The 24,003-nt window shown below is 42.6% G+C and overlaps 1 protein-coding gene across 4 annotated transcripts; it reads left to right on the forward strand.

The window, feature by feature from the left end:
• The first annotated feature begins 2,113 nt into the window (after positions 1–2,113).
• Positions 2,114–23,757, forward strand: ncam3 (neural cell adhesion molecule 3). 4 transcript variants are annotated; one of them, XM_046315638.1, is made up of 16 exons: positions 2,115–2,315; positions 4,187–4,258; positions 7,443–7,637; positions 8,216–8,353; positions 8,786–8,923; positions 9,065–9,182; positions 9,521–9,675; positions 13,055–13,197; positions 13,329–13,467; positions 15,529–15,696; positions 15,943–16,063; positions 17,938–18,067; positions 18,194–18,359; positions 21,885–22,089; positions 22,221–22,346; positions 22,769–23,757. In XM_046315638.1, the coding sequence occupies exons 1-16, from the start codon at positions 2,255–2,257 to the stop codon at positions 22,806–22,808; spliced, it is 2,115 nt and encodes a 704-aa protein (XP_046171594.1). In that variant the 5' UTR covers positions 2,115–2,254; the 3' UTR covers positions 22,809–23,757. The 4 variants fall into 4 exon arrangements, with proteins under 4 accessions (XP_046171595.1, XP_046171594.1, XP_046171592.1 ...); XM_046315636.1 differs by having other exon boundaries at positions 2,117–2,315; positions 8,783–8,923; positions 21,888–22,089; XM_046315637.1 differs by having other exon boundaries at positions 2,119–2,315; positions 8,783–8,923; positions 15,943–16,062; positions 17,940–18,067.
• Positions 23,758–24,003: the final 246 nt, after the last annotated feature.

Here is a 24,003-nt window from a genome sequence, read left to right on the forward strand (position 1 = left end):
GGGCTGTGTCTCCATTGGCTGAGTGGACCACAGTCCGGAGCCTGCGATTGATTCACTATCAGCGTTGTGGTGCTGGGAAGGGCTGGCTAGCACTGGGGCCCCATGGCTGATATGATGATATGGCTTCAGAGGTGTGGCGGCCTGGTTGAGAACACGAGTGATACTGAGCTCCTACTGGGTGGCGGGACAGATAAAAGGAGGGTGATGATGCTGTGTATGTGTGTGTGTGGGGGGGGTTGTGTGTGGACGTGGATAACTATACTTGTGGGGACCAGATGTCCCCACAAGAAAAGTAAACAAACCAAAATTTGACAAAGTGGGGACATTTTGTTTGTCCTCACAAGGTCAAATGCCTACCTAGAGGGTTTGGGGTTAAGGTTAGAATTAGTGTTAGGGTTAGAATTAGGTTAAGGGCTAGGAATTAATGTTAGGTTTAGTGTTACGGTTAGGTTTTCGGGTTAAGGTTAGGGTAAGGGGTTAGGGAAAATATGAATTTAAATTGGACTGAATTGTGAGTCCCCACAAGGTTAATAGTACACGTGTGTGTGTGTGTGTGTGTGTGTGTGTGTGTGTGTGTGTGTGTGTGTGTGTGTGTGTGTGTGTGTGTGTGTGTGTGTGTGTGTGTGTGTGTGTGTGTGTGTGTGTGTGTGTGTGTGTGTGTGTGTGTGTGTGTGTGTGTGTGTGTGTGTGTGTGTGTGTGTGTGTGTGTAGCTCAGATATTGCTTGCTAAACTGTGATTACATCACCTACCACATTTTTTTAGATAGCTGTCATGCCAGAGTGACAGGCCAATGCTTTAACCTATATGAGTATGTGAGTGTGCACCTTAAATAGACAAGTCTTGTACCAAGATGAAAAGTAGGTAGGTTTCCAGCTTGGCTTGAAACTGAATTGTGTTTTCATAGGATTCTGTGGAAAAATACTTAATTTGCGTCCCAAATGACCTTCATGCTCATTTTACGATAAACACCATGCCCTAGTTTCCAGGATGTTCACAATCAAAGGGGCAGATGCGGTGCCGGAGTTCGCAGATTGTTAATTTGATTGCAAGATTTATACTGAAATGTGTGTACATAATCTCCTCTTAACTCTACATTTGAAGTGAGGGATCCCACTGGGCACAGACGTCAGATCAAAGTCTAGTTCTGATTTACATTTGGTTGAGTTGTCAACTAACGTGAATCCAACGTGAAATCACCATGTCATTGGTTAAAAGTTTGGTGAAAAGAAGATGAAATGCCCTCACGTTGATGACTTTTTATTTGGAAATGTAGTTGTTTGTTAACCAATTAAAAACATTTTATTTTACTTTTTTTACGTCCCCGGAGAAACCTTATTGTTGCTCTCCCTAAAAAAGTATTAAATACGACCTATGGTCAATTAATCACGTCTCATACTGCATCTCTCAGCTATGTCAGAATTACTGTAATGTGAAACGAATATATACCTTGTGCAGCGCACAAGTAACAGTTTATTTTGGAGTTGGATAATTAAATAAGTGCTCTCCATAAAATAAGTGCTCTCCATAAAATAAGTGCAACTATGTACAATCCCTGCATCTTGAATATTTTTATTCTGAGACATTATTTTTCCATTTATAGCACACTGTAATTTCGGCTACTTTGATTTTATTGTTTTCTCTTTTTTTACCTAGTAATTTATGCTGAAAACATAAATTATCAACACTTTACATGAGCTTTCCAGAGAAATCGGACACAAATTGTGACATTTTCTACAAACAGAAATTATGGGAACAGAAAAAAGTCAAGAAATGAAAAAGCTTTATTAAATCAAGAATACAGGTTTTATTTGCATAGCTTAATTTCATCACATTATGAATTCAGATGAACTTGCTCTTTAACTAAAACTGATGGAGTCGAGTGATAAAAATATCTTCTTCCATCTCGTCCCTGGGGGAGTGCAGAGTTCCTTTTATCCGGTGTTTTGGAGCGGAGGCAGGGGCCTGCGGTGGCGCCTGATAGGGTAGGGAAGGCTACTTTCCAGCATTATTTTTCCCCGGTGCATGATCTGAACCGAAAATGTTAAGGGGTGTGGATTTGAGCAGGGGAGGGCAGCATGCAGAGATTTTAGAGATTGTGGGGTCCCTGTCTGCCTCCCTGGTTCTCTCCTCTTGCCTATAAAAGCATGAAATATATGTTTCCACCACTGTTGTTTTCGCGCGCAATTGCATGCAGCAGGTGTCAAGGACTACCTCGATCCATTCATTGAGGATAGTGACAACATTGAAGTAGAAATGGCTGAATCGATGCTCATCTTGAGAATGTGTTCCATAATGCTGGTCCTTGGTTTTTCAGGTGAGAATACAAAATCCTAAACACTTCAAGGTTTGAATATTTCTGTAAATAATCATATTAATTAGGCCTACTTTTATATTTGTTGAGAGTGGGACTATTTTTTGCTTTTAATTGTATTTATTCGATTATTTATTTGTTTATTTGTTCATTATTTGTCAATATGCATTTGCCTATAGTTTAAATAATATAGACACATATAGACAAAACATGTAACTGTTGGAGTTCATTTCTTTGAATATGTGGTATTTATGCTTCAGTGTAATGACTTTCTTCATTAAAACCCTTAAAATCAGTATATCAGAGCTGGTATAGCCTATATCTGATGATCATATCACTGCTACAGATGTAGAATCTTAATTTGATCAACCTGTTGCAGGAGAACTTTCCTGTGATGTAGGACATTTAAAACTTGGTGTGTGTTTAAAAATCCTTCTGAAGTTTGTAATTTCGACTTTGACATTTCAGACTTGATTTTCCCTTAAAATACATTTATCAACCCACAAAAATGTAAATTCATTATAATCCACATAATAATGCACATTTCCTGTTGCTGCAGGAAATTATTTTCATTTAGCAAACTGGCTCAAATTAAGATCCTGCATCTGTAGGGTTCTCCTCACAGGGAACATGGTAAACATGTTCACAGAACACAGAACACAGTTTGTGTTCTGTCATGAGATGCACTGTGCTTGTTTCTTTTACTTTTCATTAACATGTATTTAATCTTACCTAAGGGATTCAATCCAACTTTACAGAGCTAACTAAAGTGAACATTTTCCTTGCCAACTTTCCCTACATGTACAATATATAGCACTTTCAACACATTCCTCAAATACATGAATGTGGTGCTACAGCTATACAGCATCCCGAATGCTAGGACATAGGGGAAAATACTGAGTTTGTTTATCTCTTATGTTAAAAAATAGATTTCCTTTATTCTATCTCTCAGTGTGATGTGTACCCAGAGCAATGTCCAAGCTCATCTGTTCCTGAGGCTAAATTGTAATAGGAGATAAATGCTTTTTGAATCCATCCCAGCCCATAATTTGGCAGTGATCTTTAAAATGCCAAAAAAGAGATGCCAACTAACTACTCTTATTCTAATTCCACCACATCTAAACTCATCCTAATGAACCCAGCCGTGATTGTTAAGGCTACATCATCCCTCTGCTGTAATTTGTTTTAGGCTCCAAGAGCCCCCTGACCTTGTTTTACAACAACATTGATGATAGGGGAAAGGAAAGCAAAAGGTTGGAAGTATATCCAACCATTTCAACTTTCAGTGGCCAACAAAGACAAAAGACAGAAAGAAAGTAAGTTATGAGGGGAAGGAGATGTGGCCATATAAGAGCATTGGGACGCAGACATAGAGCCTGTCTCAGCCTCAGTACAGGAAGGAATAGTGTGCTGCTCAGGAAGTCCATCACTGCCAAGGTCCCTGCTTGTTTTTTCCTGGCCGCCTGTCGGCATGCTGCAATTAGTCCCCAGGAGCCTATTTGAAGGCCTAACTTACTATCTCCAGATTGATGTCTATCTGCAGGGCTTCAGCGTTGACAGGTGCAATTGAGACCTCTCTCCTTCTGCAGGTGTCCCAGGTCAACTGATCTCTCTTATAAATGTATAGTGTTGATGAGTGCATCGTTACAGTCTGTTCTAGAGATACAGTGTAGAAAATACATGACAGTTGTGGTTTGGTGGTATTTGATTAATCACACTAATATATTCTTAGTCAAGTCGATAAGCATGCCCAAAGTTTGGGCTCTAGGTTCTCCATTTCAATAGATATTCCAGAATATAGAAGTTTCAAGTGGTGTTACTGTTAGGTGTCTAAAAGGTTGTTCTAATATTGCTCTTCTTCCTCACTGTGTCAGAGGCCAAAATGGAAATCATCACCAGCAAACCAGATTTGTTGCTGGGTGAGAATGCCATGCTCCTCTGCAAAGGTTGGTACAATGTTCTAGAAATATATATACGTATATACAGTTGAAGTCGGAAGTTCACATACACTTAGGTTGGAGTCATTAAAACTCGTTTTTCAACCACTGCACAAATGTCTTGTTAACAAACTATAGTCTTGGCAAGTCGGTTAGGACATCTACTTTGTACATGACACAAGTAATTTTTCCAACAATTGTTTACAGAGATTATTTCACTTCTAATTCACCATATCACAATTCCAGTGGGTCAGAAGTTAAAGTGCCTTTAAACAGCTGGGAAAATTCCAGAAAATTATGTCATGGCTTTAGAAGCTTCTGATAGGCTAATTGACATCATTTGAGTCGATTGGAGGTGTACCTGTGGATGTATTTCAAGGACTACCTTCAAACTCAGTGCCTCTTTGCTTGACATCATGGGAAAATCAAAAGAAATTAGCCAAGACCTCACAAAAACATTGTAGACCTCCACAAGTCTGATTCATCCTTGGGAGCAATTTCCAAATCCCTGAAGGTACCACGTTCATCTGTACAAACAATAGTACGCAAGTATAAACACCATGGGACCATTCAGCCGTCATACCGCTCAGGAAGGAGACACGTTCTGTCTCCTAAAAATGAACGGACTTTGGTGTGAAAAGTGCAAATCAATCCCAGAGCAATAGCAAAGGACCTTGTGAAGATGCTGGAGGAAACAGGTCAAACGAGTCCTATATCGACATAACCTGAATGGCCGCTCAGCAAGGAAAACCCACTGCTCCAAAACCGCCATAAAAAAGCCAGACCACGGTTTGGAACTGTACATGGGGACAAAGATCGTACTTTTTGGAGAAATGTCCTCTAGTCTGATGAAACAAAAATAGAACTGTTTGGCCATAATGACCATCATTATGTTTGGAGGAAAAAGGGGGAGGCTTGCAAGCCGAAGAACACCATCCCAACCGTGAAGCACAGGGGTGGCAGCATCATGTTTTGGGGGTGCTTTGCTGCAGGACTGGTGCACTTCACAAAATAGATGGCATCATGAGGGAGAAAAATTATGTGGATATATTGAAGCAACATCTCAAGGCATCAGTCAAGAAGTGTCACATCCTGGCCTTAGTTCCTTTTTTATGTCTCTATTTTAGATTCGTCAGGTCGTGAGTTGGGGTGGGCATTCTATGTTTTGTTCTGTGTGTTATATTTCTAGGTGTTTGGCCTGGTATGGTTCCCAATCAGAGGCAGCTGTCAATCGTTGTCTCTGATTGAGACCCATACTTAGGCAGCCTGTTTTCCCACAATGGGTTGTGGGTAGTTTTTTTCTAATTTGTGTTTCTGTTTTGTGTTTCTGCACCTGACACCTCATTTATTCTCTTTGTTATTTTGTTGTGTTCAGTTTAAATAAAAATAACATGAACACTTACCACGCTGCGCTTTGGTCCTACTCATCATCAGACGGAGAAGAAGTTTGTTACAAGAAGTTAAAGCTTGGTCACAAATGGGTCTTTCAAATGGACAATGACCCCAAGCATACTTCCAAAGTTGTGGCAAAATTGCTTAAGGACAACAAAGTCAAGGTATTGGAGTGGCCATCACAAAGCCCACAAATCCCATAGAAAATTTGTGGGCAGAACTGAAAAAGTGTGTGCGATCAAGGAGGCCTACATACCTGACTTAGTTAGACCAGCTCTGTCAGGAGGAATGGGCCAAAATTCACCCAACTTATTGGGGATCTTGTGGAAGGCTACCCGAAACGTTTGACCCAAGTTAAACAATTTAAAGGCAATGCTACCAAATACTAATTGAGTGAATGTAAACTTCTGACCCACTGGGAATGTGAGCTGAAATAAATAATTCTCTCTACTTTATTCTGACGTTCACATTCTTAAAATAAAGGGTGATCCTAACTGGCCTAAGACAGGCAATTCTTACTAGGATTGAATGTCAGGAATTGTGAAATACTGAGTTTAAATGTATTTGGCTAAGGTGTATGTAAACGTCTGACTTCAACAGTATATTCAGTATATTCTTAAAACTTCTTAAGGACGTGGTACCGAGGTGAGAACCACAATCAGCGGAAATGTTAAAGAGCGCCACCTATAGAGGTTGATAAACCTCAAACTTTCATTAAAATTGACATACAATATACTGAATTAAAGCTACACTATCCACCAAGTCAGATTTGTAAAATGCTTTTCGGCGAAAGCATGAGAAGCTATTATCTGATACCATGCACCCTCAAAATACTGCAACGTCACCTAACACGACAGATTTTGCGTTAGCCGGCGCAAACCAAAAACGCTGAAATAAAATATTAAATATTCATTACTTTTGACGAGCTTCTTTCTTGGCACTCCTAGATGTCCCATAAACATCATTTAGGGTCTTTTTTCGATTAAATCGGTCCATATATAGCCTAGATATCGATCTAAGAATACTGTGTGATAAACGGAAAAAAATAGCGTTTCATAACGTAACGTCATTTTTTTTAATTCAAAAAGTCGACGATAAACTTTCACAAAACACTTCGAAATACTTTTGTAATGCAACTTTAGGTATTAGTACACGTTAATAAGCGATAAAATTCATCAGGAGGCGATGTAAATTCATTAGCTGTCCGTGTCCAAAACATGTATATATATGTATATATATGCCATTTAGCAGACGCTTTTTTTATCCAAAGCGACTTACAGTCATGTGTGCATACATTCTACGTATGGGTGGTCCCGGGGATAGAACCCACTACCCTGGCGTTACAAGCGCCATGCTCTACCAACTGAGCTACATGTCCGAAGAGAGCTGTAGGGAAGGAGTTCCCTTGATTCGGTTAGACCAAGAATCAATTGCGAATCAAATGACAAGACTCTAGACAACGTGTGGAAGCTGTAGGCACTGCAACCTCGGCCTACTTTAATTTGGTTCACTTGATCCTGGATATTTTTTTCAATTTTCAGTGATCATATTTTCATGCACTTTTCGATGAAACACACGTTCTGTTATAGTCACAGCCGTGATTTAACCAGTTTTAGAAACGTCTGAGTGTTTTCTATCCACACATACTAATCATATGCATATACTATATTCCTGGCATGAATAGCAGGGCGCTGAAATGTTGCGCGATTTTTAACAAAAAGCTGCGAAAAGCTGCTTGAATTCTCAACTTCCTTAACATTTTTAAAATATGATACATATAATCACACATAACCCCTCTTAGCTGGTGGGGAAGGAGACATCACCTGGCAGAAAGATGGAGAGGATGCTGAAGAAGACCAGATTGAGAAAGTGGATGAGACATCGTCAAAACTGTTAATCAGGAATGCCAAGATGGAGGATGCAGGACGGTACACATGCTTATGTGATTTTGACACCGGTCACAGAGATCATACATCTTATATCATCTTTGTCTATGGTAAGATGTTTAAAGTAAAACTTTTCACCTGGCTAACATGACCAAGAGTTAGTGTTGAAGGGTTTACTCGTATTATTTGAGTATAAAGCTAATTAGTGTTGTCTTGCAAGATCAAAGACGCCACATAGCTCATATCTCTGTCACACACACACACGTTTGTTTTAGTATCGTTGTGGGGACCAAAACATGTTTTCCCATTCAAAATCCTATGTTCCCTCACCCCTAACCCTGACCCTTAAATCTAACCTTAACCCCAAACCCCCAACTCTATTCCTAACCCTAAACTCTAACCCTATTTCTAACCCTAACCCTAAACCTAACCCCTAAACCTAAAATAGCCTTTTTCCTTGTGGGGAAGAGTGAAATGTTCCTTAATCCTAACCTTAGCCCCAAATCTCAAATCCCCAACCCAACTCCTAACCCTAACCCTTAACCCTTATTATAACCCTAAACCCTAAGCCTGAGATATCCTTTTTCCTTGTTGGGACCGGTGAAATTTTCCTTGAGGATAGTAAAACCAAAAACACACACACACAATGACCCTTTCGCTCTCTCCATCCCTCTCTCAACTCATCCAGAGCGGCCATCCTTCGGGGAAACACTGGCCTACCATGAGTTCCTGGAGGGTCAAGATGTGGTCATCACCTGCATGGTCACTGGCAAGCCGGTGGTGGAAGTCAACTGGGAGAGGGACCATGAGAAACTGCACTCTGAAGGTAGGAGGGGTACCCTCGGTTCTGATTGTTCATGTGGTATGGGGGTCTCTTAGCTTCCTAGCTCCTCACACTAGCTGCTGCCTGCCTGCCTGTGACCGATGGAGAGGTGGCGATGGTGGACAGGCTGTTGAGGGACAGAAGGCGTCACGTAGCTCATAGGCTAATCCGATTTGCCGTCAAATCGAGGGATGTTTCCCGGACTCTTCCCTGGGAAACATCTGATTCAATCTATCTTTTTCCAGAGGGACAAAACACACTAAAAATAACCATCAGACAAGCCCTGACCCTGTTTCATTTGAACACCACCATTGCCAACCTTAAAGAGAGAGCTTGATTGCTTTTTGAAGCTTGGTTATATTGATGATTAAGCAGACAGAACGTGTTCCTGGGCTGATCTTTCTTTTTCCTGTTGCCGTCTTTTGCTCCCAGCAGGTCGGATCATAAGACTAAAAGACAACTCTCTACAGATCAACAACATCAACAGGAAGGATCGAGGAACATATACCTGTGAGGCTAAAATCAAGGACCGGCCCATTTTTGAAAAGCTCGACATCTCCATCTCCGTCAACGGTGGGTTTACTCAAAGTGCAGTAGGGAATAAGGGATGTTTTAGGATATTTATTTCGTACAATCTCTGTATAAACCAGAGGATTAGGTGTGTGTTGTTGTTGACTACAATAAATAATGTCTCCTCTGACCCTCCTGCTGTAGTTCCTCCCACAGCGAAGATCCATGAGGAGGTGAAGAAAGTCACGGCCGGACCAGAGACCAATGTCTCCCTCAGCTGCCTGGTCGAGGGAGTCCCCCAACCGAGCATCATCTGGACAGTGTGAGTGTGTGTGTGTTTGTTCACACTGATGTGCATGTGTGTAAAGCCAGAGTATCCTGCTCAAAGCAGTTTGCAATAACACACAGAGAGAGAGAGAGAGCGAGAGAGAGAAAAACTAGTGTGTATTGGAAAGTGTATGTTTGGGTGAAGGCCTCCAGTGTGTCTATATTTATGTGGTCATTTATGTCTCAGTACACCACTAATGTGGCATGCCATCCTGTCTGTGTGGTTGACTGTGTGTCTTACTTCCTGTCAACTTCCTTATCAGCAGCGTGCTAATGTTCTGTAGCACCAGGCCTCACTTCTGTCTGTCTGTCTGTTGGCGCTTCCCTCCTCAGCCCAGACTCTTCAAATGAGTCCCGCTACAAGTACAACTCAGACAAGAGCGAGCTCATTATCTCGTCCGTTGTCAGGAGCGACTACGGAGAGTACATCTGCACGGCCAAGAATAAGATCTCAGAGAGCAGTGCCATGATCATGCTGGATGTCTCAGGTGTGGTTTGTTAGAGAACATCAGGGAACACACTCCTCCTGGAAACAAACAGCTGTAGCTTCCTAAGACCAAGTTTTCTCCAAAATAACAGATAAAAAATGGCTTGTTATTTGAATACGTCCTTCCAGATGTTTATGTTCCTGATATACAGAGATATCATGGAGAATTTGATTCTGTGTAAGCAACCATTTTCTGTCAGACAGTCTAGTGAGCCTGAGCCACTAGAAGCTGTTTCAGAAAACAAACCCCTTGATCCCATTCAAACCCATTACCCGTGTAACATTTTCAACCAGGGAAAAGCAGCATTGTGTGTCTCTCATCAGGTAATTTATTTTTAATCTTCAGGTGTTTTCAGAAAGATTTGAGGAAAATGGAGAAGGTTCATGATTTTTCAATTTCAGTCAAGTTCTAGGTTTAGTATTTTTTTCTGGGGAGGGTCATGTAATTTGTAATTGATGAAATTCCAATATTTCTTAGTGTTTTAAAATTAGTTGATTATAAGGCTATATATCGATGTGTGCCCGATGCCGCACCTCATCTCTGATTCTCCACTGGTTACACAATATCAGGTATTTTGTGTGGTCTCAATCACAAGATCCATAGCCTATAGGCTACAGGCTATGAAATGCATGCTTGCAGAAGCACAGAGCAAAGTTATATTTCTACGATAGAAGCTGATTAAACAGCATGATCATTAAACAGGTGCACCTTGTGCTGGGACCATAAAAGACCACTCTAAAATATGCAGTTTTGTCACACAACACAATGCCACAGATGTCTCAAGTTTTGAGGGAGTGTACAATTGGCATGCTGACTGCAGGAATGTCCAACAGAGCTTTTGCTAGAGAATTTAATGTTAATTTCTCTACCATAAGCCATTGTCTTAGAGAAGTTGGCAGTACATCCAACCGGCCTCACAACCGCACACCATGTGTAAGTAACCACGCTAGACCAGGACCTCCACATCCAGATTCTTCACCTGCGAGATAGTCTGAGGAGGGGAAGGGTTGGTGTTGAGGAGTATTTCTGTCTTTATTAAAGCCATTTTGTGGGGAAAAATTCATTCTGATTTGCTGGGTCTAGCTTGCCAGTGGGTGGACCTGGCACCCAAGTATGTGTGCCTATGCCCTCCCAGGCCCACCCATGGCTGCTCCCCTGCCCAGTCATGTGAAATCCATAGATTAGGGCCTAATCAATTTATTTCAAATAACTGATTTCCTATGAACTATGAACTGTAACTTACTAAAATCTTTGAAATTGTTGCATGTTGTGTTTATATTTTTGTTCGTATAATTCTATCAATATCGATTGATTAATCTATTCACGTTCGGTGCAACAGAAGATGTTTAAACCCAGACAGCTTTTAGGGAAACACTTGTGACCTTCTCTCGCTATGTTAAGCCATTGAAGAAGAGTAGCCAGCAGTTAAAACTTACATTTTTGTCTGTGTCGGTAGTCCTACTCTGTCTGGGGTGGAAAGGTAGTCCTACTCTGTCTAGGGGGGAAAGGTAGTCCTACTCTGTCTAGGGGAAAGGTAGTCCTACTCTGTCTAGGGGGAAAGGTAGTCCTACTCTGTCTAGGGGGAAAGGTAGTCCTACTCTGTCTGGGGGAAAGGTAGTCCTACTCTGTCTGGGGGTAAAGGTAGTCCTACTCTGTCTGAGGTGGAAAGGTAGTCCTACTCTGTCTGGGGTGGAAAGGTAGTCCTACTCTGTCTAGGGGGGAAGGTAGTCCTACTCTGTCTGGGGTGGAAAGGTAGTCCTACTCTGTCTGAGGTGGAAAGGTAGTCCTACTCTAATGGGGTGGAAAGGTAGTCCTACTCTGTCTGGGGTGGAAAGGTAGTCCTACTCTGTCTAGGGGGAAAGGTAGTCCTACTCTGTCTGGGGGAAAGGTAGTCCTACTCTGTCTGAGGTGGAAAGGTAGTCCTACTCTAATGGGGGGAAAGGTAGTCCTACTCTGTCTGAGGTGGAAAGGTAGTCCTACTCTGTCTGGGGTGGAAAGGTAGTCCTACTCTGTCTAGGGGGAAAGGTAGTCCTACTCTGTCTGGGGGAAAGGTAGTCCTACTCTGTCTGGGGTGGAAAGGTAGTCCTACTCTGTCTAGGGGGAAAGGTAGTCCTACTCTGTCTGGGGGAAAGGTAGTCCTACTCTGTCTGAGGTGGAAAGGTAGTCCTACTCTAATGGGGGGAAAGGTAGTCCTACTCTGTCTGAGGTGGAAAGGTAGTCCTACTCTGTCTAGGGGGAAAGGTAGTCCTACTCTGTCTGGGGTGGAAAGGTAGTCCTACTCTGTCTAGGGGGAAAGGTAGTCCTACTCTGTCTGAGGTGGAAAGGTAGTCCTACTCTAATGGGGGGGAAAGGTAGTCCTACTCTGTCTGAGGTGGAAAGGTAGTCCTACTCTGTCTAGGGGGGAAATGTAGTCCTACTCTGTCTAGGGGGGAAAGGTAGTCCTACTCTGTCTAGGGGGGAAAGGTAGTCCTACTCTGTCTGGGGTGAAAAGGTAGGCCTAACTTCAAGATTCCTCATGATGTCAGAGATGTAATAATTTGCAAACAAGGACAGTTTCATTTAAAACAAGACATTTGGCATAAAATAAATATGATAAGATAAACATATAGGGACAACTCTCTGTCCATTCTTAGCCTGTAATTTCGGTAGTTTGTGTGTTATTAAAAAATATTCTGCTAATATGTAAAATTACGTAGAATTGCATGAAAGGTTCATAAAAGGCAATTTTTTTCTCGGACCTGCAAATACGATTATAGATTTATGCAATGCTTTTACTATAAAGGAAATCTTTCCACCCATATTCTTGTCCACGGTGGTCTGCGAACCCACAACCTTCTGGTCCCGGGCCGCAGCCCTGTGTGAAATAAAAATTCCTGTGCTGTCATGTAATGCTTACAGGACATAGAACAGTTTCTAAAACTTCATATCTAAGGATCTGGTCTGTCAAAGAAGTGAGTATAAATGGTAGACAATGTTCCCTGCCATCCACTTTATGTTTTCATGATTATTTGGGGTATAGGGGAGGGTCACTTGTTTTTTTTTTCAAGCGTTCAGGGAGGGTTTAGGTCAAATATATTTTGCTGAAGGGAGGCCAATCCATTTTCATTTCAGAGAGGTCCGTTTTTCTCCATGTAACCCTTAGAATCACTTTCACTCCCTAACCAGACACAATGGCAATATCTTGCTGGCTTAACCATACCTATACCTTGCTGGTCTTCGAAGCCATCTGAACCCCACAACAAAATCATTTTTCCTATTTAACAGAAGATGTACATATATTGTTAATAATTTACACATATTCTTATCTATTATAATTTGTTTGTTATTGTCACACAAAGCACTCAGTTTGTCCTGCCTCTTGTTCTGCGCGTGTTGACAGAGCATCCTGTAGCAGTGCTGAGCCAGGTGAAGATGGAGCTGGAGCCAGGCCAGACTCTCTCAGTGTCCTGTAACGTCTCAGGACACCCTATGCCCGCGCTGCAGTGGGTCAGGAAGACCAACAATGACCACCTGCTAACAGTTGTAAGACAGACGATGCATTCACACAGTGGCAATAATTACAACAAATATTGGGGGAGAATCAGGCAGAGAATACATTTTTGTTATATTTCTCTCCTCCGAGTTCCTGTCTGGTTGTGTTTGTGTGGATACAGGACACTGGTGGAGGTCGAGTGAGAATGGAGGATGGCTATGTCCTGGTCGTTGACAATGTGACGTCCTCAGATGGAGGGCTGTACAGCTGCATGGCTATCAGTCCTGCTGGCAACGCCTCCACAGACTTCAGCCTGCAGAGTAAGGCCACCCTTGACCTTCCTACTCTGTTATGATAATACATAGCGCTAACACAACATTCCACTGGACAGAGACGTCAGCTCAATGTGAATTCAACGTGAAATCAACAAAAAAAGTCATTGGATTTTAGGTGAAATAAATATGAAAAAATATGAAATATGAATATGAAATATGAAATTCCCTAAGATGATTAATTTTCGCAAATCCAATAAGTTTTCCACGTTGATTCAACGTCATTGCATTCCATTTTTTGGTTTAAATGACATGGAAACAACATTGATTCAATCAGTTTTTACCTTTCTATAAAGGGACAAGCAGCCACAAACCACTATAAAATTCTAAAATAACTGAAAACAGTGGGCGATTTTAGCTAAAGTGTAGGTACTCTAAACTCAGCAAAAAAAGAAACGTCCCTTTTCCAGGACCCTGTCTTTCAAAGGTAATTCATAAAAATCCAAAAAGCTTCACAGATCTTCATTGTAAAGGATTTTAACACTGTTTCCCATGTTGTTCAATGAACCATAAACAATTAATAAGCATGCACATGTGGAATGGTCGTTAAGACACTAACAGCTTACAGACGGTAGGCAATTAAGGTCACAGTTATGAAAATTTAGGACACTAAAGAGGCCTTTCTACTGACTCTGAAAAACACCAAAAGAAAGATGCCCAGGGACCCTGCTCATCTGCGTGAACGTGCCTTAGGCATGCTGCAAGGAGGCATGAGGACTGCAGATGTGACCAGGGCAATAAATTGCAATGTCCGTACTGTGAGATGCCTAAGACAGCACTACAGGGAGACAGGACGGACAGCTGATCATCCTCACAGTGGGAGACCACGTGTAAAAACACCTGCACAGGATCGGTACATCCGAACATCACACCTGCGGGACAGGTACAGAATGGCAACAACAACTGCCCGAGTTACACCAGGAACGCACAATCCCTCCATCAGTGCTCAGACTGTCCGCAATAGACTGAGAGAGGCTGGACTGAGGGCTTGTAGGCCTGTTGTAAGGCAGGTCCTCACCAGACCTCACCGGCAACAATGTAGCCTATGGGCACAAACCTACAGTTGCTGGACCAGACAGGACGGGCAAAAAAAGTGCTATTCACTGAAGAGCCACAGTTTTGTCTCACTAGGTGTGATGGTCGGATTCGTGTGTATCGTCAAAGGAACGAGCATTACACCGAGGCCTGTACTCTGGAGCGGGATTAATTTGGATGTGGAGGGTCCGTCATGGTCTGGGGCGGTGTGTCACAGCATCATCGGACTGAGCTTGTTGTCATTGCAGGCAATATCAACGCTGCGCGTTACAGGGAAGACATCCCCCTCCCTCATGTGGTACACTTCCTGCAGGCTCATCCTGACATGACCCTCCAGCATGACAATGCCACCAGCCATACTGCTCGTTCTGTGCGTGATTTCCTGCAAGACAGGAATGTCAGTGTTCTGCCATGGCCAGCGAAGAGCCTGGATCTCAATCCCATTGAGCACGTCTGGGACCTGTTGGATCAGAGGGTGAGGGCTAGGGCCATTCCCCCCATAAATGTCCGGGAACTTGCCTTGGTGGAAGAGTGGGGTAACATCTCACAGCAAGAACTGACAAATCTGGTGCAGTCCATTAGGAGGAGATGCACGGCAGTACTTAATGCAGCTGGGGGCCACACCAGATACTGACTGTTACTTTTGACCCCTTTTTTGTTCAGGGACACATTATTCCATTTCTGTTAGTCACATGTCTGTGGAACTTGTTCAGTTTATGTCTCAGTTGTTGAATCTTGTTATGTTCATACAAATATTTACACATGTTAAGTTTGCTGAATATAAACGCAGTTGACAGTGAGAGGACGTTTCTTTTTTTGGTGAGTTTATTTACATTTACAGTGTTCACCGTTTTTTATTTCTAATGACAATGTTCTTATTCTTTCATCTCTGACATTCTAATTCCCTCTTCACCTCTCTGTCTTTGAACTGCTCTGCACCTCCCTCTTTTTTCCCTATTTCCCCCTCATTCAATCCTCTTGTTCTCCATGTTTCTCTCATCTCTCCTCTCCCAGCCTGGCCAGGTAAAGCATCCCAGGTAAGTGGCACCCCAGGGCCCACATCGGTCCACTTCACCCTGGGGGCTTCCCTGGTGGACGGGGGTTCTCCCATCACCCACTTCACCCTCCAGTGGAAGACAGGACATGAGAACAATTGGCAGGAGAGAGTCATCCAGTCCACAGGTAAATACCTGGCTCTCAGTGCCCAATCTATTTCATACTGTAGATGATGTTTTAGACAGTTAGGATGAAGCCAATGAATACACTGAGGACTAGAAGTCGTATCTGAACACTGATTTCCCTAAAACCAGGGGAGGCCTCTGATGACCATTTTAGTGATATGACTAGTTATGAGTAGTCTGATTAGTTTGAGTGTATACATATATAAAAGTAATATGTGTGTTCATGTACCCTGTTGTTTGTGTACAGACCCCCTGGTTATCAAAGATCTGAATCCCTACACCACCTACTCTGTCCGGTTTGCCCCACAGAATCACCTGGGTCAGGGAGGCTTCTCCGAAGAGATCACCGTCCGCACACAGGGCATACGTGAGTGCCACCCTCCTCTTCCTCCTCTCTCTCTCCTCACTCCCAATCACATCATATCTAGGCAAATGCAGTATAATTATTACTAATTGTCACCAACTATCATTGTTCAAACTGCATTACTTGTGTCAACAAGCTACAGTATATCCATATTACCTATTGTTTTGAGTGTCTATCTACAGTTGGAGTCGGAAGTTTACATACACTTAGGTTAATTAAGTCATTAAACCACTCCACAAATTTCTTGTCAACAAACTAGAGTTTGGCAAGTCGGTTAGGACATCTACTTTGTGCATGACACAGGTCATTTTTCCAACAATTGTTTACGGCAGGGTAGCCTAGTGGTTAGAGTGTTGGACTAGTAATCGAAAGGTTGCAAGTTCGAATCCCCGAGCTGACGAGGTACAAATCTGTCGTTCTGCCCCTGAACAGGCAGTTAACCCACTGTTCCTAGGCCGTCATTGAAAATAAGAATTTGTTCTTAACTGACTTGCCTAGTAAAATAAAGGTAAAATAAAAAATAAAAAAAAACAGACAGATTATTTAACCTATAATTCACTGTATCACAAAAGTATCTATATCCACAGTAAAACGAGTCCTATATCGACATAACCTGAAAGGCCGCTCAGCAAGGAAGAAACCACTGCTCCAAAACCGCCATAAAAAAAGCCAGACCATGGTTTGCAACTGCACATGGGGACAAAGATCGTACTTTTCGGAGAAATGTCCTCTGGTCTGATGAAACAAAAATATAACTGTTTGGTGATAATGACCATTGTTATGTTTGGAGGAAAAAGGGGGAGGCTTGCAAGCCGAAGAACACCATCCCAACCATGAAGCACGGGGGTGGCAGCATCATGTTGTGGGGGTGCTTTGCTGCAGGAGGGACTGGTGCACTTCACAAAATAGATGGAATCATAAGGGAGGAAAATTATGTGGATATATTGAAGCAGCATCTCAAGACATCGGTTAGGAAGTTAAAGCTTGGGTGCAAATGGGTCTTCCGAATGGACAATGACCCCAAGCATACTTCCAAAGTTGTGGCAAAATGGCTTAAGGACAACAAAGTCAAGGTATTGGAGAGGCCATCACAAAGCCCTGACCTCAATCCTATAGAACATTTGTGGGCAGAACTGAAAAATTGTGTGTGAGCAAGGAGGCCTACAAACCTAATTCAGTTACAACAGCTTTGTCAGGAGGAATGGGCCAAAATTCACACAACTTATTGTGGGAAGCTTGTGGAAGTCTACCCAAAACATTTGACCCAAGTTTAACAATTTATTGACAATGCTACCAAATACTAATTGAGTGTATGTAAACTTCTGACCCACTGGGAATGTGATGATAGAAATAAAAGCTGAAATTAATCATTCTCTCTACTATTATTCTGACATTTCATATTCTTAAAATAAAGTGGTGATCCTAACTGAACTAAAACAGCACATTTTTACTTCAATTAAATGTCAGGAATTGTGAAAAACTGAGTTAAATGTATTTGGCTAAGGTCTATGTAAACTTCCGACTTCAGCTGTATATTGGCTCGAAGAAAGATTAATCTGCCATAATTCACTCATTCCACTATCACATGATCATCTACATGACATCATCACCTGCTCGCTGACGGCTATTCATGCTCCATTATTGCCCCGCACCTGATGACATCCTCCCATTCCATCGTCATTTGGGCCCGCAGGAGGTAAAGTACTGACGTGACAACTCTGAAAAGTCAGTTTTTCACGGATAACCAACCTCCCTAACATGACAGTAGATTTTACTACAACAGTTTCACACACTGTGAAATAAACTGGCTGATGCATGAACACCCCTGACCTCTGTACCTACTGTACCAACACACTGCCTCTACCTGCCTCCCTCCCCAGGGGAACCAGACAGCCCGGTCCTGGTGGCCAGCGAGGGGAATGTTGAGGGCAATATGTTCTCAATCCCTTTAACACAGTTGGACAGCGGAGGCTCCCCCATTACCCACTACACCGTCCGCTACAGAGTGGTGAGTATGCATGCGTTTTTGTTTTTCAGTGAAGAGAAAAGATCAAGACATTACAGAGTATGCAAGACCTTACACTCCCTCCCCCCTCACCCACCCACACACACCCCTCTCCTCTCTCTTTCTTAGAATAAGGTGGACGAGGACTGGAGGGAGAAGGACCTGCCGCCCAACTCGACAGTGATCAACCTCCATGACCTGCAGTATAAATCAGACTACCAGGTGGAGGTGCTCGCCGTCAACCCCTACGGCTCCTCCAGCTCCGCCAAGTTGAACTTCAATGTCCCACAGCCTGGTAAGCTGCTATGGCATACTGTAGTACTGAAATAAAGCTTGAGACCTTCCGAGAGGTGGGACAAATACTGGATTGAGCAGAGTAACGTAGTGCTACCACCACCTTTCGATTAACCGGTATGTCAGAGTGAAGGACACACCAGAACTCAACAAAAGTATAACAAACAATTACATACTTTATTAAACATTTTATTTCAAAAGACAACGTGGAGTAGCTCACATAGGAGCCCTACTATATTTCTGTTGTCTATGCAAATGAGCCTGAGTAGAAAGAAGAAAACTATGGTGTAAGGCACACACAAAACTGTGGCGTTCTGCATTAGCATCGAACAGCCCCCGTTATATGCAACTTTTCAGGGAAGTTAGAAGCCAATATACACAGGCAGTTAGAAAAGCCAAGGCTAGCTTTTTCAAAAGAAAATTTGCTTCCTGCAACACAAACTCAAAAACGTTCTGGGACACTGTAAAGTACATGGTGAAAAAGAACACCTCCTCCCAGCTGCCCACTGCACTGAGGATAAGAATCTCTGTCACCACAGATAAATCCACTATAATTGAGAATTTCAATAAGCATTTTGTCTGGCCATGCTTTCCACCTGGCTACCCCTATCCCGGTCAACAGCACTGCACCCCCCACAGCGACTCGCCTAATCCTTCCCCATTCTCCTTCACCCAAATCCAGTCAGCTGATGTTCTGAAAGAGCTGCAAAATCTGGACCCCTACAAATCGTCTGGGCTAGACAATCTGGACCCTTTCTTTCTAAAATTGTTGCAACCCCTATTACTAGCCTGTTCAACCTCTCTTTCGTGTTGTCTGAAATTCCCAAAAGATTGGAAAGCAGCTGTGATCATCCCCTCTTCAAAGGGGTGGACACTCTTGACCCAAACTGCTACAGACCTATACCTATCCTACCCTTCCTTTCTAAGGTCTTCGAAAGCCAAGTCAAGAAACAGATTACCGACCATTTCGAATCCCACCGCACCTTCTACGCTATGCAATATGGTTACAGAGCTGGTCATGGGTGCAGCTCAGCCACGCTCAAGGTCCTAAACGATATCTTAACCGCCATCGATAAGAAACAATACTGTGCAGTCGTATTCAACGACCTGGCCAAGGCTTTCAACTCTGTCAATCACCACATCCTCATTGGCAGACTCGATAGCCTCAAATGATTGCCTCGCCTGTTTCACCAACTACTTCTCTGATAGAGTTCAGTGTGTCAAATCGGAGGGCCTGTTGTCCAAGCCTCTGGCAGTCTCTAAGGGTGCCATAGGGTTCAATTCTTGGGCCGACTCTCTTCTCATTATACATCAATGATGTCGCTCTTGCTGCTGGTGAGTCTCTGATCCACCTCTACGCAGACGACACCATTCTGTATACCTCTGGCCCTTCTTTGGACACTGTTAACAACCCTCCAGACGAGCTTCAATGCCATACAACTCTCCTTCCGTGGCCTCCAACTGCTCTTAAATACAAGTAAAACTAAATGCATGCTCTTCAACCGATTGCTGCCTGCACCTTCCCGCCCGTCTAGCATTACTACTCTAGACGGTTCTGACTTAGAATATGTGGACAACTACAAATACCCAGGTGTCTGGTTAGGCTGTAAACTCTCCTTCCAGACTCACATCAAACATCTCCAATCTGAAGTTAAATCTAGAATTGGCTTCCTATTTTGCAACAAAGCATCCTTCAATCATGCTGCCAAACATACCCTCATAAAACTGACCATCCTACCGATCCTCGAATTCAGCAATGTAATTGACAAAAAAGCCTCCAATACCCTACTTAATCAATTGGATGCAGTCTATCACAGTGCCATCCGTTTTGTCACCAAAGCCCCATATATTACCCACCACTGCGACCTGTACGCTCTCGTTGGCTGGCCCTCGCTTCGCTTCATACTCATCGCCAAACCCACTGGCTCAAGGTCATCTACAAGACCCTGCTAGGTAAAGTCCCCCTTTATCTCAGTTCGCTGGTCACCATAGCAGCACCCACCTGTAGCACGCGCTCTAGCAGGTATATCTCTCTGGTCACCCCCAAAGCCAATTCCTCCTTTGGCCGCCTCTCCTTCCAGTTCTCTGCTGCCAATGACTGGAACGAACTACAAAAATCTCTGAAACTGGAAACAATTATCTCCCTCACTAGCTTTAAGCACCAGCTGTCAGAGCAGCTCACAGATTACTGCACCTGTACATAACCCATTTATAATTTAACCCAAACAACTACCTCTTCCCCTACGGTGTTTATTTATTTAGCTCCTTTGCACCCCATTATTTCTATTTCTACATTGCACATTTTTCCACTGCAAATCTACCATACCAGTGTTTAACTTGCTATATTGTATTTACTTCGCCACCATGGCCTTTTTTGCCTTTACCTCCCTTATCTCACCTCATTTGCTCACATTGCATATATACTTATTTTTCTACTGTATTATTGAACTGTATGTTTGTTTTACTCCATGTGTAACTCTGTGTTGTTGTTTGTGTCGAACTGCTTTGCTTTATCTTGGCCAGGCCGCAATTGTAAATGAGAACTTGTTCTCAACTTGCCTGGTTAAATAAAGGTTAAATAAAATTAAAATAAAAAAAACATAGGCTTTGAGCTTAATTACACACTAGTAGGTGACACTGCACACAAAGGTGGGAACATGTGGTTACACAACAAACTGGACATCAAATACTCTTAAAGCATGTGACTTCACTGCAGACAGGAGCTTGGACCAATTCAAACAGTCAAAAGACCCACATGATAGTGATGAAGGTACATATAGGACCCAGCACTACAATAACTGTTCTGTCCTCCCTTCATAACCCACACTGTAATTTAAAAAGGTACTCCTAAAAACTAAACAAATTTAACAGGACTCAGCCAACAGAATAGGACACGGACATGACACTAAAAACATTTAAAAACATTTCGCTTGTCTAGCTGACGAGATGCTCCCGTGGGGTCTGAGCGTGTGCACCCTTGCTGAGCCGGCAGGCATGGCAAGTTGCAGGCCGACAGTAGGTACATATCTAAGGTGCACTGAGTAGCCTTAAGCAACAACCCCCCCAAAAAGCTTTCTTATCTGGTTGTGGTCGGCAACCCTACATAGCAGTGAATGACACCCTCCCACCATTATAGGGTGAGTGCAATATAATTGCAAGGGCTACGGAGCCTCACGTTCATCGATGGATCAGCTCCTCCGCTACCACCTTTCTGCGCTCTCACCTTATAATAGTTTTTCCAGACTCCTGGGCAGAGCTGGCGAACAGGCACAGGTGCCAGCAATTAGTTCATTATTTGGTGATGTCATTCCTTACAAGCTTTACCACAGTCCCATACTGGAAAACGGACTATTGCCCAATAGAGAGGAAAATATCTCTGAAATAAAACAGTTACAGAACAGAATTCCAGGTCAGGATAAAATGTTTTACTGAGTTTAAATAGGATTATCTCTCCCTCTCTGTGTCTTTCTCCTCTCCATCTCTTTCATCCCCTCCCTCACCCCTTCCCTCCCTTCTTCCCTTTCAGTAGCCAAGATGAATAAGGGTGGGATGGGGAAAGGGGCTGTGGCAGGCATTGTCATAGCCATCTTCTTGGCGCTATTGATCGCTGTGGACGCCACCTGTTGCTATACCAACCGCTGCGGCATGCTGATGTTCCTGGCTGTCAAGCTGTTTGGGCAGAAGGTCCCTGGGATGAAGACTGTGGAAGAGGGTGACGGCACCTCTAATGGGTAACGCTGTTCTCTAGCCTACTGTCTGCCTGTTCCTCAATGTAACATATTCAGAGGGTTGTAGTGTGGTTATGTGTGTTTCTCTATATGAACCCTCCTGAGCCTCAGTTTATGTGTGTCCTTCAATGCAGAGACTTGAAGTTGAATGGGCTAGGACTACCGAGGGATAGCATCCCAAATCTGCAGACCCAAAATGGGGAAAAGAATGGGTTGCAGGCGGAGGTCACGTGCGACAAAGCGCCCCTCACCAAATTCGAGTAGGTGGCCCATGATGATGTCAGAGGGGTGGACACAGCCCACCCTCGCCCTAAACGGGTTGTGAGCCATAAGAAATGGCAAAAAGAGTCACCTCTGCACTTATAAGTCAGCAAGTGTGTTCGATCACTGACTAATTAAATTATAACTAATATACCCATGTGAAAAGTGACACCCTTACCCATTTTTTGATACCCATGTTAATTGTTAGGTAGCCACCACCCACTTGCCACTGCTAGAGTCTTTGTTGACTTGAGCTGACGAACACGGGAATGCCCTATCAGAATTAGTAGGCACACAGTCTCATTTTTCTGTATTTGCATGTGCATATTTAGTCACTGAGCTAATGACTCATTCAATATTTGCATGGCTAGTTGTATTGAGTTGTATTTTATTTCTAACCTGACCTATTATTTCCTTTCAGGAAGGCGTCCCCCAATGGAGATCCTGCCACTGAGGCCTGAGTTACTGAACAGGAAGTGACATCCTAGTATCTGAAGAATGGAACCTGTAAATGTCAAAGTAGAAAGGATGAAGTATTGTGAGTTGAGGGGTCTTAGTTAAATGTTTTTGGAGAGTTCCCAGGACAGTCCATGTTGAGAAAGGATAAGGATTAGGAAAGTTATCTGTGAACTGTAATGTCTAACATTGACAGATTGTTGTAATTTCATGCAGCCTTGTGTAATCTCATGTTAAGTGTTACATTTCCTTGCTTTTATGTTTCAGTACATTCATGTTATATTTCAGTACATTAAGGCGGCTGTAAATTGTCAGGGAGACCTTCTTAGTTCATTAATTGAATCATAACTCGTTATTTATTGAAGTCTATATTCACTAATCTGCAAAAAAATCTGTAAGTGACATATCATTATTTAATAAGGACATTTTATCCTAACATATTAACAATTTACAGCAGGGCTGCCCAACCCTCTTACTGGAGATTTGTTGTCCTGTAGGTTTTCAGTCCAACCCTAATTTAGCATATCTTCAGCTAGTTAAGGTCTTGTTGAGCAGCTAATTAGTAGAATCAGGTGTGTTAAATCAGGGTTGGACTGACAGTAGATCTCCAGGAAGAGGGTGGGCAGCCCTGATATACAGTATACAGCATAATCACATTAACAAATAACAACGTGTCAAAATGACATCTCTTCAAGTGTTGTAATCATGTGGAATATACAGAGCTCATATATTACAGAGCTATATGATGTGCTTATTTTTAACCTAATCTGTTGTTAAATTGCAAATTGCTCATATAATAATTTTATGTTTGTATTTGTTTAATTATCCACTTTTTTACAGTTTATTTTGTACATTGTACACTGTACATTGTTTGTACATACACATACAGTATAACAGCTATGCATTTTGCTATTTAAAAAAAATGTGAAATAAAAACATGCTGTTTTTCATTAACTTTTCTTGAGTTTACCATACTGTAGGACTTGTGGTCTAGAAATCAAAGTTCTCTGACCACCTCAGCGTGTTTGCAGTTGGCTGTAGTTAACTGCATCGTCATCCACTGCCTCCTTTTAAGGGGAACAAGTTTTAGTGCAGAGCTATATTTGTATTTACCTAGTAGTTATTACTAAATTACAGATACTACGTAATGTAAGCCTGTTGTTGAATTGTTGGGGACACATTTTTTGCAAGTTATTATGC

Source organism: Oncorhynchus gorbuscha, linkage group LG19, assembly GCF_021184085.1.
Source record: "Oncorhynchus gorbuscha isolate QuinsamMale2020 ecotype Even-year linkage group LG19, OgorEven_v1.0, whole genome shotgun sequence".
NCBI classification, from domain to species: domain Eukaryota; kingdom Metazoa; phylum Chordata; class Actinopteri; order Salmoniformes; family Salmonidae; genus Oncorhynchus; species Oncorhynchus gorbuscha.

Excerpts from the sequence above, each read along its gene's own strand:
- ncam3 (XM_046315638.1), top strand. The coding sequence starts at position 2,255 with ATGGCTGAATCGATGCTCATCTTGAGAATGTGTTCCATAATGCTGGTC. Across the intron at positions 4,259-7,442 it reads TGCCATGCTCCTCTGCAAAG|CTGGTGGGGAAGGAGACATC; the intron begins GTTGGTACAATG and ends AACCCCTCTTAG. Across the intron at positions 22,090-22,220 it reads GGTGACGGCACCTCTAATGG|AGACTTGAAGTTGAATGGGC; the intron begins GTAACGCTGTTC and ends CCTTCAATGCAG.